This window comes from Hyposmocoma kahamanoa, unplaced genomic scaffold, assembly GCF_003589595.1.
Source record: "Hyposmocoma kahamanoa isolate Upper Pololo Valley unplaced genomic scaffold, ASM358959v1 232, whole genome shotgun sequence".
Classification (NCBI taxonomy): Eukaryota; Metazoa; Arthropoda; class Insecta; order Lepidoptera; family Cosmopterigidae; genus Hyposmocoma; species Hyposmocoma kahamanoa.
The window spans coordinates 9,954,101-9,968,131 of record NW_020653750.1 but is presented as its reverse complement, the minus strand read 5'-3'; the positions used below and the strand labels follow the sequence as shown (position 1 = coordinate 9,968,131).

The 14,031-nt window shown below is 37.5% G+C and overlaps 1 protein-coding gene across 1 annotated transcript; it reads left to right on the top strand.

Moving 5' to 3' along the window:
* The first annotated feature begins 1,487 nt into the window (after positions 1-1,487).
* Positions 1,488-14,020, top strand: LOC113228490 (intraflagellar transport protein 140 homolog). Its single transcript, XM_026461818.1, has 10 exons — positions 1,488-1,634; positions 1,716-2,936; positions 3,019-4,575; positions 4,650-4,824; positions 5,487-5,665; positions 8,300-8,485; positions 9,654-9,896; positions 10,972-11,137; positions 13,602-13,718; positions 13,883-14,020. The coding sequence occupies exons 1-10, from the start codon at positions 1,488-1,490 to the stop codon at positions 13,975-13,977; spliced, it is 4,086 nt and encodes a 1,361-aa protein (XP_026317603.1). The 3' UTR covers positions 13,978-14,020.
* The last annotated feature ends 11 nt before the right edge of the window (positions 14,021-14,031 follow it).

The following is a 14,031-nucleotide window of genomic DNA, read 5'->3' as shown; positions in this document are numbered from 1 at the left end:
AGATAATTAATTATATTATAGATTCAATATATTATATATCAATATATTATATATTTTTTTCTTAAAATTAATTAAATTATTATTTTTATAATTATTAAACATTTTTATTACTATTACATTTCATTTAATTTCATTTATTGCAATTCACATTTTAATAAACTTAGATACATACATGTGATACCCTGTTAGGACGTAGCACAATTTAAACTTAAACCTAATGATACAATTATTTTAACATATATTATAATATATATTATTCGTACATTTATTTTATTATTATAATATATATTATTCGTACACTTACTGCTAATAATAATTTTTACTGATTTGTATTTTCAATTATTACCTAAATTTCATATAGACATGAAATCAATTTCAAATACATTTATCGCCAAAAAATTCAGACATATTATAATAGGTTTTTTTGTTTAGAAATTCCTTTAAACGTTTTTCAAAAACCGTGTCTTTATCCAAATTGTTAATATAATTTGGGATGTGGTTATATACTTTTATTAACATAGGGTGTGGTGCACAAGAAAATAATTTTAGGCTAGAGGGGGGAAGTTTAAGCTTGTTATGGTAACGATTATTACGTCTTATTAATTTTATCGGAGAGTATAAATCTGCGTGTTTTTTAACGAACTTACAGGCTTCAAAAATGTATAGGCATGTTAGAGTCAGTATGTTAAGTTTTGTAAAATACGGTTTACAGGAGTCCGTTTGTTTTATGTTGGTTAATATTCTGATCATTTTCTTTTGTAGAACAAAAATTTCTTGACAATACGAGCTGTTTCCCCACAGTATAACCCCATAGGCTAGTCGCGAGTGGGCAAACGCATTGAGTAGAGTTCTAGAATACGACCCATAGAGTTGTTTTTTTAAATTAATAGTTTTGGCTTGGATACAAGTCCTTTGAACAGTTGTAGTTGTAAATTCTAAAGCATTATGTTTTCACTTTCTCTTAAACTAAAATACCTTAGTTCACTTATTTAGTTTATTAAATATTCTTTTAAGCGGCGGAAGTCAATATTTATGTTTAACTTTCAATTAAATCACAATATCTTCTATCACTTTGAACAATAACTTTAAATTTGTAATTAGTGGAATTTTCAGGATGAAGTCTTTTGTAATTTGGTTTAAAATACGAAATATAGTTCTGGCTTTCTTCATCACTATTTCTTTCTTCGTTTTTTCGTCATAATATACTTAAAATAAAAATAATCTTTGTAAAAACAGTACTCGTGACTTCAAAAACACGCCATTTTTGCATAGAGTTGGATTGTCTTAAGTGTAGTTTGACGTGCAATTCACCCTATATGACGGTGATTAAACAGATACCTGTTTTATATCGACTAAAACGGACAGCACTAGTTTCTTTTTTTTAGTTGCCATGGTGACAGCGTCAGCAAGTCAAACAAACAAACGCAGCGGAAAAAGTTTTGAATTAAAAAGAGAAGAAATTATAATTTGTAGCTGTTAACCAAAATATGACACTGTACATTGATACGAAGCTTACTGTTACAGATACAGATGTCGTATCCACTGTAGGGTCTTGGCATCCTTCCTTACCACTTCTCGCAATCGGTTCCTATCATCAAGAGAAAGGTGGATTTGTTACAATTTTTCAGGAAAATGTAAGTACATAGTCATTCTTTTATATTTAAGAAATATAATTATGAATTGTCGTATAATAGCCGCTTAATTTTGTATTTTAGGGAATTGCCTTAGAAGATTGCGTATGGCCAATACTATTTTCAAATCAAGTAACTGCACTAGCTTGGCATCCTACGAGAAAACTACTTGTGGTCGGTTGGGATGGCGGCGAGCTGTACATTTGGCTGGAATATGCGTGGGCGCGATTGGAAGCTCCTCATAATGCAGCTCTAACAACGATCGCCTTCAGTTTAGGAGGAGGAAGACTGTTAGCCTCAGATGCTGCTGGATCCCTTTCAGGGTGGCAGGCCAGCTCTGGTGCACCTTTGACGTCATTCCATCATCAACTTGGTGATGTTATCACACACATAACTTTTTGTTCACCACAACCAAGCAGTGAATCTTCTATCAGGGGCCTAGCTCGAGCAGCAGTAGCAGGAGACGAAAACGCGTTGGATGCCCTTGCGGCTTGGAGGCCTCGTACTACCGCAAGGATGAGGGAAGGTATACAACCAGACAACCATAGCTGCTATGCTGCTCAAGATAATGGTGTTATACTATATATTGACAGTTCAGGATCTTGTACAGAAGTCCTTAGTGCTCCAGGAAGTGTAATATTTATGGGAATCATAAGCAACATTTATCTTCTAGTTGCCTGGGAGTCTGGGGGCGCCCTCAGCTTGACAAGGTTCCTCACAGCTGAAGATGGTATTCTATCATCTGATACACATGTAAGGATGTCTGCTAGAAACGGTCAGAGTATTGTTCTTTGTGGCAACTTTTATGTTGCTGTTATAACAGGAGGAAACTTGATTAGAATCTGGGACAGTGAGACAGGGGACAATGATGTCTTGCCCAATGAACGGGAAGATATTGCATCAGGAGATACTTTGACAAGCATTAACTATTGTAGCTTAAGTGACACATTGTGTTGTGGGACATCTCAGGGAAATATATACTTTTGGAGGAGAGACCACAGAAATTCTTGGAAATTGATAAGCAGTACTACTGTAAAGGGAACTGTGAAAGAAGTAAGTTGGGGCTCAGAAGGTCTTATGAACCCGTTGCTTCATGTTAATTGTATCACAAGTGTGTATTTACTTCGGGAGCAGCCTGTCTGCTGGGGGTATTCACCTAATGCGTGGATGGTGCAAAAATCAGCTCATGAAATAGCAGTTCTGAACGATGCAAACATAAACTCAAGCATCAAGAGCACTATTACAGTAAGAGCCTTAGCATTTCAAGACCAATATGTGGCACTGGGAGATGGGAAAGAGGTGCAGGTTAGTTATTGTCATCAATAATTAGTGAAAATTTTTATCCTAGTAGAAGCTCAAGTAATTTGATGGATTTTCTGTATTTCAGATTTGGGTGTGCAATAAAGACAATGAAATAAAATTTACACTTTTGCGCTCGTTCCCTTGGAAAACTGATGTTCTGATCATCTACAATGACATCTTGGTGGGTGTAGTTACTCCTCACATTGAATGCTACACCATAACTGGCACAAGCCTTGGAATTTTACCCAGCACTGAAGGCGAAGGTGAACCCATAGGAATTACAAACACCAACAAATTTATAGTTATTGCGAGCATGGATGGCACTCTTAAATTAGCTGAAATTACGAAAAAAGGACTGCGAATGCCATATCCGCCCAAAAATTGTTATCAAATGATTGAAGACTTTGGAGAAGTCATGAGAGCTTCAGTAAACTGCACAGGTCGTTACATTTGCCTCAGTCTAGCTAATGCTGGGTTGGCGCCCGACCCTCGTCTCTATCTGTGGGATGTAGCGAATGACGTTATTACAAATTCACTTCTCTCGGAAAACACTTCTCCGCCATTCCAAAGCGTTCCAATAGCAATTGTGTGGGATGCTAATGATCCCAGGATCGTTGCAGTTCATATGCGCTCAGTAGATTTTGATCGTATTCATCTATTTTTCTGCCATGAAGGAAGTCTGTTTGAATATAAAAACTGGTGCTCTTCGCAAGAGTTGTTCACGTTGGACTTCATGCTTTGCGCCCTCAGTACGCCGTACGTCGTAGTATTGTCTCAACAGAATATTAAAAAAATTATTATGCGGGAATTTGAGGACTCCACCGATCACGAAGACGCCGGCGTACGACAAGTATTAGATTTCTTGTATTACATAATGACGGGTCACTTAGAAAAGGCAGTCGTTGTTGGAACAAACATTTCAGGAAGTAAAGGTTCAGTTATTTGGGACAGCTTGGCGAAAGAATGTGTAGCGCGAAAACGACCTGACGTTGGAGCTGTGTGTCTCGGGAAGATGGGGAACATAAAAGGGGCTTTAATGATGCGCAAAGCCATGAATGACAACGATATTGATGACACTTGCAAAGTCGGCATTCTCGCATTGAATCTCGGCATGACAGATGAAGCTGAACTATTGTTCAAAGAAGCTCAAAGACCTGATCTGATTACACGACTAGTAGCAGCTAAAGAAGGAGGGTTGAATGAGATAACAACAAGCGGTAACGACGGAGAGAATGTACTGCTCGTAAAAAGTGCTCAGCACAAACTTGCCAAGGTTCTGTGGTCCAATGGTGAAACTGGATCTGCTCTGAAACTATTTGAAAGTGCAGGCACACTTGTGCCTCATGTCCCTCGCATGCTTATAGCCCAGGGACAAGCACCTGCCCTTGCGCAGTATGTTTCCAGTTCAAATGATCCCACTCTTATTACATGGTGGGGTCACTACCTTGAAAGTATTGGTGATTTAGATGGAGCTCTGGAGGCATATGGTCGTGCCCATGATTTTGGGGAGCAAACGAGACTCTTGTGTCATATGAACAAATTAGAAGAAGCTGAAAAATTGTGCCAGAAAAACAAACCTGCTATGTATCAAATGGCAAGGTTTTTAGAAATGCAGCCGGACAATACTGAAAAAGTTGTAAAGGTAATTTTTGGAGCCATAAGTTGAATTTGTATCAATTTAAATGTAGCCTATAGCAGTAATGACCTTCATTTCAGTTATACATAAAATGTGGAGCAGTAACGTCAGCTATTCGTGTGGCTGCCGAGGCAACCGCTTGGAATCTCGTTTGGCGCGCAGGATCTGCATCCGCAACCCACGCTTTGCACGCTGCATCCATTCTTGAGAACGCTGGACAAAATGAACAAGCTATTGCTTTGTATCAGAAAGCAGGTATCTGTGCAATTTTTACTTGTTGGTGTAAATGTTAGGTCTTCGAAACTATTACAAATATTTTTTGCAAACCTTTTAGATAACGTTATAATTACGAATACAAAGATTGGACACTTAGAAAAAATTCCTTCGGTCCAGATCCGAACCGACGTCTTCTAGTAAACCGTGTCAGACGCTATGCCAACTAAGCCACGGAATGAACGCGGACCTCACGAATTTTTCTGTGCTTGTTGTATCTTTCTATTTAGTTTTTCAAAGACTTTAGCCGTTACGCGATGGCGCTATATAGATGTATGAGAAATCTATGAAAGTCACCCAGTTAGATTTTCCAGCTACCAGCCCCGGCTAGAGATTTCGCTATTCACTGTATTTAATTTTTTATTGATTTGATATAGTTCGTTCTGTGGCTTAGTTGGCATAGCGCCTACTACGATTTGCTAAAAGACGTCGGTTCGAATCTGACCGGATCGAAGGAATTTTTGCTAAGTGTGTTCGATCTTTCTATTAACAATTGTAACAAAGTAGTGGTGTAATTTCACATAAAAAATAATTGAATATCAATTCAATAAAAAATTACATTTAGAGAATGATTAAAGGAATGTCTTGATGCACTATACTTAAACAAAAATGTAAAAATAATACAAGGAATTGGTCTTTTGCAGGCAAACCGCATATGGCGCTAAAGCTAGCAATTAACTGCGGAGACACAAACGCGATGATCGCAGCGGTGGAGTCATTGGGTGATCGCGTCGATCCTGAGCAAGCGCACATTCTTGCCTCCTATTTGCGCGAGGCCGACCACCATTCACACGCTGCTGCTTTATTGGCTACAGCTGGAAAGGTAAGCAATTTTGTATATATGTTTGTAAACGGATTCTCGAGTTGATTCATCTACATAGGGCGGACTATAAGTTTCCGGAACTGGCCACTTACATAAACAATATTTAAAAAGTAATTACAACCAGTGCAAACCAGTTGGGCAAAATTTAATTGTTCTGGCAATTAAAAATTGACAATTAATTAATTATCGAGTTCTTAGGTTTTCGCGATTGTTACACATAGGAAATGAAACTATTTTCCGGATTTAAATCGCGTATATTTGTTTTTTCAAACAAACCGACGTTTCAAACAGCAATCAACGATTGATCAATTGTTAGTTGCGAAACAGCAATTAACGATTGATCAATTGTTAGTTGCGAAACAGCAATTAACGATTGATCAATTGTTAGTTGCGAGAACCGCAATTAACAATTAATTAATTGTTAATCGTTAATCGCGTATATCTACAATTAATCAATTTTCAGTCTTTTCAATGTTTTTGATTAACAATTATCAATTATAACTGACAATTATGATAAATTTATATGGGGGTGAGTTAGGGCGTGTGTTAGGATTTGCGTTGGGGGGGTTAGGGTTTGGATTGGGGGGTTAAGGTTTGGGTTGGAGGGGTTAGGGGTGAGTTAGGGTCTGATCAGTGGGTGGGTGAGTAGGTGGGTGAGCGGGTGTGAGTGGGTTGGGTTAGGGGGTTGGTCACAAACCCAAAAAATTAAATTAATTGCAATTAATTTATTTGCAATTAAAATCAATTCAGTTTAAATCAATTGCAATTTAAATCAATTGCAGTTAAAATCAATTGCAATTAAATTAAATGCGAATTGACTTAATTGCAATTGATTTCAATTGAATTGATTTTTTAATCTGATTGAATTTCTTATTGAAATTTAATTGATTAACGCCCAACACTGATTACAACATTTGAAAATGGAACTCTTTGGCTGTAGAATATAGTTTGTTTCATCTGACTGTCACTTGTTTTTACATTGTGGCGTCATTTTAGAAATTGGTTGTCTACATCACCATGGATTTAACTCGTGAAAATTTTCGAAGTATGATTTTCTATGACTTTAAGTGTAATTTAACAGCTCAGCGAAGCTTCGCTCGACTTCAAACTGCTTTTGGCGACGATGCACCATTACAAGACGACTATTTATAGCTGGTTTGCAGAATTCAAACGCGGTCGTGTGAATCTCAGTGACGAATTTCATGATGGTCGCCCGTCCACTGCTGTGAACAACAAAAACATCGATGCTGTGCGCCGTATGATCAAAACAGACAGGCATGTGACATACCATGAGATGCGGGCATCTTTAGGCATAGGCATGAGTCAAATACAATCAATACTACACAAACATTTGTGATTTGTGTGAAAAAGCTGTGCTCTCGGTGGATCGCGTCACTTGGTGCAATACCATGCTTACCAGATTCAACGAAGGGGCGTCAAATTTGGTGTGGGACATAGTAACAGGTGAAGAAACATGCATTCATAGTTACGATCCCAAAACAAAGCAGCAATCGAGTGTATGGGTCTTTCGAGATGAGCCGAAACCAACCAAAGTGGCGCGCGAGCAAAGTGCCTCTAAGCGGATGATTGCTTATTTTTTTAATAAAACTGGACATGTGGCTACTGTTGCTTTGGAGAATTGTTGTACCGTGAATAGTGATTTGTTTGCCGGAAGTTATAGACAAACTCCGTAAAAATAACCGTAAATGCCGTATCAACTTGCACCACGATAATGCTAGTTCTTACACGGCCAGACAGACAAATGAATTTTTGAAGGTGAACAACAAGTCAACTTTATGGGCCATCCCGCGTTCGGCACCTTGTGACTTTTATTTATTTCCAAAAATTAAGAACCAGTTACGTGGCCAACGATTTTTTTCACCTGAAGAGGCTGTCGAAGAGTATGAAAAATATGTTTCAGAGATTGTCACGGAGAAGTGGCATAAATGTTTTCAAATTTTGGTACATTCGTATGAAAAAGTGCATTGCTAATGGAGAACATTTTGAGAAACAATAAATTAATTTCTGACCATTTATAGTATTGTTTTCTTATTCATTCCGGAAACTTATAGTGCGCCTCACGTACGCTTATCGATACTCAAATGCTTATCGTAAGAGCATATTCACTTCTTGAGCTGCCAGACGAACCGTTCAAAGTAAAACTGTTTAATGATAAACATTTGTAAACCAATTCAGAGGATTCTTTTTTAGTTGGAAAGGGGCACCTCAGTAGTGGTCCCATTCAAAATTGAAGGAAATATTTCACCTTTAAGGGTGGCAAATTAGGGGATGAATCCGGTTTATTGAATTTCACCCACTTTCCATTAACGATTTTAACGATTTCAATCAAGCTTGGCACATAGATGTAATTTCAGTGAAACTAAACGGATAAGAAACTTTTGAGGTTGTTTTTGGTACATTGCTGCCGACGTTCGACAATTATATTTATATATAGGTGGGAGGTACCGGCCTTGCTAAATAAAAATTATGGCGTCGTCCGCCATAATTTTTATATTATTTTTACAAAACTACTTGACATTGGCGAAATCATCGATTATTTCGATGGGTCCATAACATTTAAAAGAAGAAGAAGAAGTGGTTGTTTTTATTTAAGTTATAAGTAAATTGTTACAGTACGAAGAAGCACTAGACATAGTAGAACAATCGGCGACCCCACTATCAGAGGATCTGAGCGAGCGACTAGCGGCGCCAGCAGGCACTGCAGGCCGCGACGCGCTGCTGCGGCGGCTGGCTGACGTGTTGGGAGGAAGAGGATTATATCATCAGGCTGCTAAGCGGTTAGCCCATGCTGGAGACAAGGTACAAAGGGCAACAAAATACAAAATATTCCAAACATTTTTTTTAAGCTAGCGCCCGTTGCTATGATAACAGACAAGAATTGAAATGCCCGGATTTTTTTTTACTTATTAATACAAAAATCGAACGCAAAGAGAAATTCTTTCGATCCGGCTCAAATCGAACTAGCGACCTCGTCGACCTCCATTTTGTTTTCATTACTACGTTAGCCTAGTAATTACTGGCACATGGGACTTGTCAAGTTATGTCTCATGGTAACGGGTGCAGTGGGAGTACCCCTCAGATCTTTGTGATTTAAAGCTCTGAGTGACACTGCAACTGTTGTGGACAGGCGTGTAGCTTACCATGACGACCGGTTCATACCGTCACTAGATAATATATATTTTTTTAAACTAATAGCGTAGAGAAAATGTATATTGTTTTCACCATTGCAATTCATCGGATATGTTTTTCCTTAAATTTAGCGTAGTTTTTTCATAACTTTATAAAGTGTCTTCTTTTCGTCAGATACCAAACAGTCCCTACTAAATAGCCACTGATTTCTTCCATACGATACAGCTTTGTTTTCTTGGAGATTTTCAAGACTTATCGATTTCGAGCTAAAGTGATTTGACTACTACCATGCCAAAACAACTTTTATATGGTTAAGTGTTTTATTGTCAGGATGTTTCACCAACTTGATATTCAATTATTTTTTTGTGTAATTACTCTACTAGTTTGTTATAATTATTAATACAAAGATCGAACACTTAGAAAAAATTCCTTCTATCCGGCCGGATTGGAACCAACGTCTTCTAGCAAACCGTGCCAGACGCTATGTCAACTAAGCCACGGAACGAATCAGCGGACCTCATGATTTTTCTATGTGCTTTTTGTCGGATCTTTGTATCTAGTTCTTAACGACTTTTAGCTCCATCTATGAGAAATCTATAAAAGTATCTCGTCACCTAGTTAGGCACCTACAGCCCTGGCTAGAGATGTCGCTATTTACTGTAATTAAGTGTTTTACTGAATGGTTTGCTAGATGACGTCGGTTCGAATCCGGCCAGATCTTTGTGTTCATAATTATAACTCTTATATAACAAACGTTCCTCATTAACTAGACATAACAATTACTTTCAAACATACAATCGTAATGTATATCATTCTGTGATGAGTACATACCTTTCAGGCGGGAGCAATGCGATGGCTAATGCGTTCAGGCGACGCAGACCGCATAGCGACATTTGCAGCTGCCACACGCGACCGGGCAGCACAACTCATGGCAGCTGACTACTTAAGGAGGCATTCTGACTGGCGCACACGACCAGATTTGACCAGACACATTCTGCATTTCTATACGAGGGCTAAGGCATATAACAAGTTAGCTGCATTTTATGCGGAGTGCGCTAAGACCGAGGTGGATGAATATGGTGTAAGTTGTTTTTTACTTTAAGCGCAGGCCACACCGCAAACGAAGCTATCTAATTTAGCTTAACTCACATAGTTGCATGCAAAGCTAAGCTAAGAAAATACGCATTATAGTAACTAGTGACTATGGGGTTACGTGCGTGTGTGAAGGGCGGCAGAAGAGCGACATATTGTACATAGCTAGCGGAATTGTTGGGTTAGTTTAGTTAGCTCGGTTAGCTTAGTTCGCGGTGTGAACCGAAGGATGAAAGGATGCCCCGACTACGTGAGCTAAGCTAAGTTAGCTTCGTTCGTGTAGCCTGCGCATTAGGGTGGATTTAGGCGCAAAAGTCCAATTGGCAAAATGTACTGGCCCTTTCTATATTCTGAACGTTAAAACGCAAAACGTTCAATCTGCGGAACCCCAATTTGCATCACGTGTAATTCACAGAATTACAATTACTATGTAATTTGTATAACTGCCGTACTGGTAGCTTAGATTTGAAAAATTAAACAAAGAAAACTAACACTGAAATATGTACATAATCAGTTGATATTTAAAAACAAGAGAGATAAACTTCTTTTTTTTCATCTTATTTTTGGCGAAAATGTATAATATCTCGAAAATTATGTTAGCACCCTCACACAGCACAGAAAACAATGAATATCAAAAAGATACGTCAAAAATACATAAAAAATAAAACAAATTCGAAATATGAAAAGAATATAAAAAAGGTCTGCCGCCAACAATATTAATTTAAAGTAATTGACTTTAAATAGTGATTATTTTTTATTGGTAAAGCCGTGGTAGCGTAATGGTTTGACCTACCGCCTCTCAGGCAGAGGCCGTTTGTTGGAATCCGGGCTCTCACTTCGGAGTTTCTCGGAATTTGTGAGCGAAATTGAATTTGAAATTCACCATAAGCTTTTCGTTGAAGGAAAACGTCGTGATGAAACCTGCACGTCGTAGAAGATTCACTACCCTTGAACACATGAAGTCCCCAACACAACTAAAGCCTGAAACCCTCGCCAGAGAGGAGACCCGTGCCTAACAGTGGGACGTATAAATTAGTTGATGATGATGAATGTATATTTTTCAGAACTATGATAAAGCTCTGGAAGCATTAAAAGAAGCAACCCGGTGTCTTTCGAAATCGTCGGACCCCGAAACAGGGGTTCAGACAATGGCTCTACAGGAGCAGGCAGCATTCGTCAAACGATTCTTGGATATGAAAAAGAGCTTAGAAGCTGGGGAACTTAATGCAGGTAAGCATCAGTTCAGTTTTTTTTTTTTTTTAGTAAAAAGTCAGCAGCCGTAAAAGTTATTAGCAGATTAAGCTCCGCTGCATACGCAGCGCAGTACGCACAATACGTGAGTTTATCTATGTTAGTACTGCTAGACTAATTTACTTTAGTTACTTCCATAGTATAATGTCCTTCGGGATTCTCATGTCGGTTAAAGCGACAAACATATCACTATTAGTGTTACAAGCGATTAGAGTGATTCTTTCTGTGTACCGTTTAGTTTTTCGGGTTTCCCTCAGAGAAAAGTTTAGGGAAACAGGTATCACAACTGTGGCATCATAGTACATTTACTCATATATTTTGTATGCCGAACTCATGGTACGACGATTTCGTTTAACTAACTGAACTTTGACTTTACAACAAGATTCCGGAGCATATATTAAAATTATTATTTCCTAAGTTTAAAACTTACATTAAAAGTATTTTAATGAAACAGTAATATTACAAAATTTAAGACTACGTGATAGATAAGATTATTATTACAACGCATCAGCATGGTTTCATTAACTCAAGGTCAACTACTACAAACTTAGCGTTATTTATATCTAGTATATCTAAATTAGTAGATGAGCGAATTCCAGTGGGCGCCATATATACTGATTTCAGCAAAACGTTCGATAAAGTTGATCATCAAATCCTCTTGAATAAATTGTCGCTTTCGGGCATTGATGATTCGGATATCTTATCGGCATTCTAAGGTAGTAAACGGTTTTAGCTTACATTTTTCGTTGCTCAGTCTGGGGTTCCCCAAGGATCTCACTTGGGTCCTATATTTTTCAACGTATTTATTAACGACGTAATTCATTGGTTAAAAAACTCGAGTTTATACCTTTTCGCCGATGACTTAAAAATAATAAAACCAATTAAGTCTTCCAAGGATTCAGAACTACTCCAAGAAGATACCAATCATTTAAGTAGTTGGTGCACATCCAATAAAATGATATTAAATGTTGATAAATGTTATCATAATACGTTTTTCACGCAACAAGCTCGACAACTTATACAAATACAATTTTTTGACGGATAGGAATTAAGGACGGTAGACGAGATTCGGGACTTTCGGGTTTCAGTAGACAGACATTTGAAGTTTGACTCACATATTATAAAACGATAAACAAGGATTTTGGGATGATGGGTTCCGTACTGCGCAATGCTAAGAATTCAAGAAGTCTTCATCAAAAATAAAACTCTTTCAAGCATTAGTACGACCTGGACTAGAATTCAGCAGTGTTATTTGGACTCCACATTACGAAGTGTACATCAAACGTTTGGAAAGTGTTCAAAAACGCTTTCTATATCATTCGGTATAATGGTGATTTTAGGGCTAGGAGACTCCCGGGGTGCTCATATAGACTCTACTCAATTACAATTTGACTTTGGTCAACCGTAGAAAGATACTTGATTTATTATTGCTACATAAAACTTGTTAACGCTTCATTAGATTGCCTTGGGTTATTGAATATGTTGCTATTCAATACTTCTTGTAGGTTGCCCAGGAAAAGCGCTTACAACTTTTTTGCCGTACTAGGTTCAAAAACGAACCTCAGTCATTTCACTCTTTTGCCAAGGCTCTACAGGACGTATAACACCCCTTCCAAATCACTGATTTGGACATTGGTCTTGGGTTAAACAGTGACAAAAGAAGGTTGGGTGATACTATAAGTACATAAATTACATTTCAATTAATTTTATACTACTTAGCAAATTCTCTGAAATTTATATTTTAATTTTTAAATCAGTTTGTGTATATCGATTTTATAAGTAGATAGATGAAATATATATTCGCATTGTTTAAAATAACAATAATTTTGTTAATATTTTATAACATATGGTTGTCATTGCATGCTGTGATGTTCCTTAAGTGTAGAAGCACTTAGTTTTAAGCTATTATATTCGATATATAATGTGTGGAGTTTTTGTATGTGGAATGTCCAGAATAAATAAATAAATATGCATGGAAAGGCGACATGGCTCTAGATTCCACATAAATTTGATTCGAAGTATATTTCATAGCATTAAAGTTTATTTGAAAAGAACAATTCCTAGAGTTTCTTGCTCGTTCTTCTCAGGGAAGTCAGCATAGTGAACGAGCGGTAGCTTAAACGACGTTTTCAAGTGCAAATTTGTTTTACCTATGGAATAAATGATTGTTTGACTTTGAGTGCCATCCTGGATGAACTCTTTTCCAAGGAGCTCTGCTGCTACTAAAACTACTACTTTCTTCATTATTCCTTTTTTTTAAACCATATCATTAAGTTGGCAAGGTGGTATTGTAATAACACGATAATTGAGGACTAATTTATTAACTATTTTAATTAATTCTCCTGGTAATTTTGTAGCGTAAAACTAATTACTATCGCCACCATTTCAATGTCCAAGAGTAACTTATCTTCCTGTACTTGAATCTGGTTTCTAATTATTTCAGGAATAACAAGTGGCCAACAACTCCTTCGTGCTGTAAGCGGCCGGTCCGGTTTGGTTACGGAGGAAAAAGTGCTTAAGTTAATAACACTGCTGGCGCCGAACCATCCGGATACCCCACGTGAGTTGACAAACCAATGACATTCTTTATTATGTTACAGTCATGGAGTATATAACCAGAAACTCGATGGTTACAGTGAACCACCAAGTAGACAGTTCCATCTGGGGTAATCAGCTACAAAACAATACTTTTGACATGTATTAACTGTTTTTATCTTTTTGCAGAATTTGAACTACAACTGAAGGCGTTACAGCAGAACCCAGAAGAAAAAAGCCTGTCCACAGATTCCCCGGATCAGAGCATCGAAGAGATTATTTAGTTTTTGTTAAAACTAATATATTTGTGATTTATGTAAAAATAATCCGTCCATTAT